This window comes from Cucumis melo, chromosome 10 (assembly GCF_025177605.1).
Source record: "Cucumis melo cultivar AY chromosome 10, USDA_Cmelo_AY_1.0, whole genome shotgun sequence".
Taxonomy (NCBI): domain Eukaryota; kingdom Viridiplantae; phylum Streptophyta; class Magnoliopsida; order Cucurbitales; family Cucurbitaceae; genus Cucumis; species Cucumis melo.
In genome coordinates, this window is record NC_066866.1 from 18,608,532 (window position 1) to 18,614,831 (window position 6,300).

The 6,300-nt window shown below is 32.1% G+C and overlaps 1 protein-coding gene across 1 annotated transcript; it reads left to right on the top strand.

Moving 5' to 3' along the window:
- Positions 1 to 236: 236 nt before the first annotated feature.
- LOC103495087 (annexin D5-like) lies at positions 237 to 4,987 on the top strand. Its single transcript, XM_008456545.2, has 6 exons — positions 237 to 549; positions 1,598 to 1,743; positions 2,396 to 2,614; positions 3,234 to 3,449; positions 3,544 to 3,633; positions 4,555 to 4,987. Exons 1-6 carry the CDS (start codon positions 474 to 476, stop codon positions 4,756 to 4,758), a joined length of 951 nt encoding a protein of 316 aa, XP_008454767.2. The 5' UTR covers positions 237 to 473; the 3' UTR covers positions 4,759 to 4,987.
- Positions 4,988 to 6,300: the final 1,313 nt, after the last annotated feature.

The following is a 6,300-nucleotide window of genomic DNA, read 5'->3' on the forward strand; positions in this document are numbered from 1 at the left end:
AGCATTTTTTGTAATTCCCATTGTGGACATGTAGGCCTTTTCCATTTTAAAATTGTTCAATATAAATATTTGGTTGGTTTGTTATATTTTTGAAAGAAACCGTTTTATCTAACATAAAATTATAAACTAAAAGAGTACTTTTAAAATTTTGAAAATTTAAAAAACGAAATTAAACGTGTCAAGATGAAAATCAAAACAATAATTCCAAATTGGTATTTTCTTCCAAAAGCGAATGAAAGGCGAACAACAACAATAATAAAGAAAAGGGTGAGAAAGTTTTGAAGAATTCAAAATTCAAATTGAAAAATGTACGTCTGGTGGCGGCGTCCTGAAAAGCAAGTTGTCCAATGTTGAATCAAATACCATCATCGTCAATCGCCGATGATTCATTCTTCGTTTATATATAATCTATATCTATCGCTCATCTTTAACTTTCACTTCAAATTTTTCCTCTCATTTTTCTTCTTTCTCCAATGTCTTCCTTAACCATTCCTCCTCTTCTTACTTCCCCTCGAGACGATGCTACCCTACTTTACCGCGCCTTCAAAGGTCTGTCTTCTTATTTCCCATTTCTTTTGCTTCTCTATTTACAATTTAATCTCTGAATTGCGTATGTGTTCTTTCTTTGGCTGACTTGAAGTTTTGATTCTAGTGGAGATAATGGAGTTAGGAAAATGGGGGAAAAATTAGGGAAAGGGGGAGAATCTATAGGCTGAATTACAGAATTACTGAATTTGAGTATGTGGGTTCTTTTTTTATGAAATTTAAATTGAAATTGACCTGTTCAATTGCCCTGTTTTGATCGTTGGGGATAGATAAGGTGGGTGTAATAGCTTTTGCCTCTGGGTTTTGAGTCTTGTTTCCATTTGGTGTTTAAGTTTCAAAATATTATGAACTTTGAGCTTGATTTTAGTCTCTAGGTTTCAAAGTGCTGCACCCTTGGTAGTTTTGTTTAGTCCCTAGTTTCTATATTTATACTTTTATTCTCGAATTTTTACTAAGTATTGTTTTAGTTGTTATAGTTAATGTTTATTAATTAATTTGAAATATAACTATCAAGTAGATAAAGTTGGCTTATCTCAAAGCTAATTGACATGATTTTCCTCTGATTTTCCTCCAAAGAGATTAAAGACTTGATCCCTCATCTTCGAAGTTCCGGTAACGAAAAAAAATATTAAATGAAAATTTACAATTAATTTTAATAGTGATAGAAAATAACAGTGAAACTTAATTAAGCATAATTCTTTTAATTCTTGTTACATTAATTAATAAAGAAAAACAATAAAAATTTAAAGTAAGTATTTAGTGAAAAGTAGAGGTTCGAAGTGTAAATATTGAGTTCTAGGGATGGAATTGAAGTAAAACTCAAATATAAAGGGTAAACTTGTAACCTTATGAAACCTTGACACTAAACTCAAATGAAACTCAAGATTTAAAGATGAAAAGCCTAAGGTTATGAAACTTAGGGACGAAATAGTAAGAGACCAAATATGTATTTTTTTTCCCAAAAGTGGAGGGTTTAGATGAAAATTGAGATGAGACTGTGGTGACTGATGATTTTGTTTTGGTATTGATTTTCTTTGATTCGTTTTTGGAGGTTTTGGATGTGATACTGCTGCAGTTATCAGTGTTCTTGCACATAGAGATGCAGCACAACGTGCTCTCATTCAGCAGGAATATAGAGCCATGTACTCTGAGGAACTCACCAAACGCTTGAAATCTGAGCTCAGTGGCAAACTTGAGGTGTGTTGTAGAAGACTTTCTTAGTTTACATTTTAAATTTTAGTCCCTTTTTTGTTTATTTTAATCCATGTGGTTTCAAGTTTTGTTCATTTAGTCCTTATATTTTTAAAATGATTGTTTTGATCTTGTGCATTTAGTCCGCAACCATTTTGGTCTTTATTTGCAAAATTTTATTAAAACTTTTAAGCAATGAAAATTTTTAGTTTAAAGTTATGGTTCTCTTCGACATATGTAAGTGAAGCGGTGTATGCTGTGATATTCTAATGGAAAGGAATGACATAAGGAAGAAAATGAATCGGCAAACATGGTCACTCCTTATAATTACAGGACTAAAAGCATCATTTTGAAAATATAGTTAGGGACTAAAATGAACACAATTTTAAAGTACAGAGGTGAAAATGCTGAAATTTAAATCCATGATCTAATATCCATCCAATAAGTCCATATTTAATAAAATTCCATGAGCCTACTTGATTGTAATTTTATCACTTTACAGAATAGCTCATGAACTTGCCAATTATATAACTGAGCTATTACTAAGTATGGTAAGACCATACTTTAATTGAGCTCGCTCTCTTGCTCGTCTCTTGTATTCCTCCTTTTATCCTTTTGGTTTTCTGTATGTTTGTTGAACATCGTCAAATTCTTGCAGGATGCTATTTTACTATGGATGTATGATCCAGCAACCAGAGATGCTATTCTAGTGAAGAATGCTATATATGGAGAAACTTCTACTCTTAGAGCTGCCACTGAAGTAATTTGTTCTCGCACACCGTCGCAGATTCAGCATTTTAAACAAATTTACTTGACCATTTTTCGTTCTCCCCTTGAACGCGATATTGAACGCACTGCGACCGGTGATCATCAAAAGGTCCTACTTCCTTTTCTTCTACTTTATCACTCTCACTCTTTATTGTCTACCAGTTTTTGATGATATTGTTCTGTTACTTGGTTTTAAGCCTAATGAATTGTATGTAAAAATGTGTACATTTTGTAAATGGATGATGATATTTTAGATCTTAGGAAACTCACAAAAACCAAGCACAATATGTAAATGCTCCCCATTATGCTTGGATTATATGAAAACAAACCATTATAGTTTGACCTAGTGACATTGGAGTATGTGGTAAAAGTAAATGGAGTATGTAATAATGCGTTCAAACCCCATGCAATCACCTATCTAAGATGTCAAAATCCAATGAGTATCTTGACAATCAAATATTGTCAGCTCAAATGGTTGCCCCGGGGTGTGTACTATTGACTTGTCACTTGTTCATTGACGAACACCATAGCTCTTTGTATACTTGGAAAACGTTAGATAAAAGGGGTGATAGCTGGAGCTAATTATCATACATGCATTGACCTCTATCTTAAAGTTGAAGCTATGATAAATGGGCTCTTATTTTCCTTTGCAAACAGATGTTTGGAAGTTGATATTTTTTTTAAAGGAAAAATTAACATTCTAACAAAAGAGTATTACTTATTTTCAGTTGCTATTGGCTTACATTAGTAAACTGCGATATGAAGGCCTAGAAGTCGACAGAGCTCTGGTAGATAAAGATGCCAAAGCTCTCTATAAAGCTGGAGAGAAAAGATTGGGAACTGATGAAGATAAGTTCATAAAGATTTTCAGTGAAAGAAGTAGGGCACATCTTTCCGCCGTTAGTCATGCTTATAAACATTCATATGGACACTCTTTGAAAGAGGTATTTCTATATTAATTAGGTGTTTGATCAAGATTTATCTTTCTTTTAGAGTATAAAGGTTTAAGTTTAACACAATACGAAATTTACTTTGCAGGCTATAAAGAAAGAAACATCTGGGAATTTTGAGCATGGCCTTCTCACCATTTTGCTGTGTGCTGAGAATCCTGGGTTTTACTTTGCAAAGGTATTGTTCTTAAACTCTTTTTATTCAAACGTTCTTAAGCTATGTTTTCATCTGTCTTTCCATGGTCAAACTCTATGTTTTCTGAAGTTTTAGGCGTACTAAAGTGCCATAGCCATCCTTAGTATATATAGTAAACAAGTGGTTTTTATTATTTATTGTTTTACGAAGCACACCATAGATGAACATAAATAAAGTATTTATATATGGAAAAAATAGTAGTACAAATAATAAGTTGATGAAGAAGTTAAGGAAGTAGAAATAAAGTTAGAAAAAACGTAGAAAGCCATGCTTGTGACCCTCAATTGCACCACAAACAACCTTACTTTCTTCTACACTAAGAATGTAACGTCTAAGTTCAAAAAGGGTACATGAATCAACCGTGATTACATTTGAATGCGAGATCTTGAAAATACGAAAGCATGGTAGACAAAGGATTAAGAGAATTATGATTAACTATACTAATAAGGTGTACCGTCCTTTTTGGTGACTCAATCATAGGAACTCCAAAATTTGGTGTACTTAGTTTGGAGCAATTCTCTGTTAAATGACCTTGTGAGATTTTTCCTAGTAAGCATGTGATTGAGGAAAAAACATACCAAAAAAGAGCCATATTGGTTTACGATAATTTTCAATCTTATAAGCAGTTCAAGAAAAGTAAATAGCATGGCTTGGTTCACAAGGGAAAGTCAAGTGCCATTAGATATCAAATCTGGATTCTAAATCTAGGTTTGGGGCATTACAAAAAGGATCGATCTTGCATATACAACCTTGATTTCTACACTTACATTGTATGGCTATATACATTACTCCTCACTCTCTTTCTTGTCATCCCTGAAATTAAGATAAACCGATACATTCCTTGAAGATCGTACACTTCTCATCTAGGTCCCGGACCATGATGTTAAAATTGTTGAATTGCAGGTATTGCGCAAGGCAATGAAAGGAATGGGAACAGACGACTCCACTCTGATAAGAGTAATTGTGTCAAGAGCTGAGATGGATATGCAGTATATAAAGGCAGAATATCACAAGAAATATAAGAAAACACTGAACAAAGCAGTTCAGTCCGAGACTTCAGGCAGCTACAAGGACTTTCTTCTATCCTTGTTGGGTCCTGACCATTAGACTACAATTGCAATATAGATCAAGAAGATTTGGGATTCTAAAAGTTCAAAATCTTCATGTTTGATAGTTTGTGGTTTTTTATTTTTCTTTTGTAATCATATTTGCTTTGTGTAAGTTTATATGCTATGAACATCTGTTGTATCAAGTCTGGGTTTGTATAGTTGTTCCTTTGTATGTTTTTGTTTGATTTTTTAAGAAATAAATGTAATTGGCCATTGTTGTTTCACAATTCTACTACCTCACTTTGTGTTATTCGATTGGATTATAGAAAATATGTTTTTCAAGGAATACAAAATAAAATAAGCATTGATTAGCATTTCGAGAGAATTAAATTCTCTCTACGATAGTCTAGAATATATAATTGTATTACAAAACAATAGAGTAAGTGCGTAGATATTATTTTGTACGACAAGGTGAAATCTTGTCTTGATGAAATTCCTTTCTTACCCTCCTCTTGTAGACCCTATTAATTAGAGGGTTAAGTGGTTTTAGTTCTTTCATGCTTTATACAAATTTTGGAACATAGGAGATCAATTAGGATAAACAATGAAACTTTTGAATGGGTCTGAATCAAATTAATAAACTTATAGTTAATTATGAAGAGATAACAAGAACTTACCTCAAAATTGAACAGTTGCGGAAATTTGGTAATCAACTAATATTTCTTTTTATTTTTACGATGGTAAATGGAATTGAATTTGGTACTCCGACTCTCATTTACTTGTGAATTCTCACTGCCTTTTGAGTTTGGTGAGGATTGATTTTGAATTAATATAGTAAAATCACTTTTTTGTTTTACCTAATTGGATGTTGGTTTCTAACAGGTTTTTCCTAATATAGAACAAAAAAAAAAGATATAAATATAGGTTAGAAAAATGTTACTAAATGAAAAGGAATAGTTGCAAATGTAGCAATTATATTCAAAAGATCGAGAAATTACACATCATCCACCTATTTCTTAAATTATGACGAGATTACATAGGATCAAAAGGAGACTATTTCAAGGAGATGTGTTTTTTCAAATTGAATTTGAAAGCAACAGTTGGCAGATCCTGATCATGCAACGTGTCTCATCATGTATTTTCCTCTTTTGATAATTAGTAATTAATCAGCCTAGAAATTCTTTTGCTATTTTTCTAATTTAAAAACATTTCTTCTAATACATCAAAACCAATCTTTAAATTTTGCTATTTCCCTTGAATCCCCTTTTCGTATTTGGTTAGGTTTGGGCCAATTAAACCTATTTTGAACTAAGTTGAAGGGTTGATAAGAAGAATAACAAAATAGAAAGTGTAATTTGGATAAATGAAAATTTTTTAAATTGATAAAATAGTAAAATCGACAAACAAGGAAAAAAATATTACTGGAATAATATCTTAAATGTCCTACTAAGTGAAAAAATTGAATCGCAATACAATTATTTAAGAAACCACAAATACCCTTCCAACACAGAATTAACACATATCACTTTGAATGCTCCACATAATTTCTGTAGCTGTTTCATATCTTCCTCAAATCGTGCGCGTCCAAGAATTCAAACAT

What these genes read in the sequence shown, in the direction of transcription:
- LOC103495087 (XM_008456545.2), top strand. Translation starts at nt 474, where the DNA reads ATGTCTTCCTTAACCATTCCTCCTCTTCTTACTTCCCCTCGAGACGAT. An exon ending in CGACCGGTGATCATCAAAAG is followed by an intron (nt 2,615 to 3,233) that starts GTCCTACTTCCT and finishes ACTTATTTTCAG; the next exon opens with TTGCTATTGGCTTACATTAG. An exon ending in ATGGACACTCTTTGAAAGAG is followed by an intron (nt 3,450 to 3,543) that starts GTATTTCTATAT and finishes TTTACTTTGCAG; the next exon opens with GCTATAAAGAAAGAAACATC.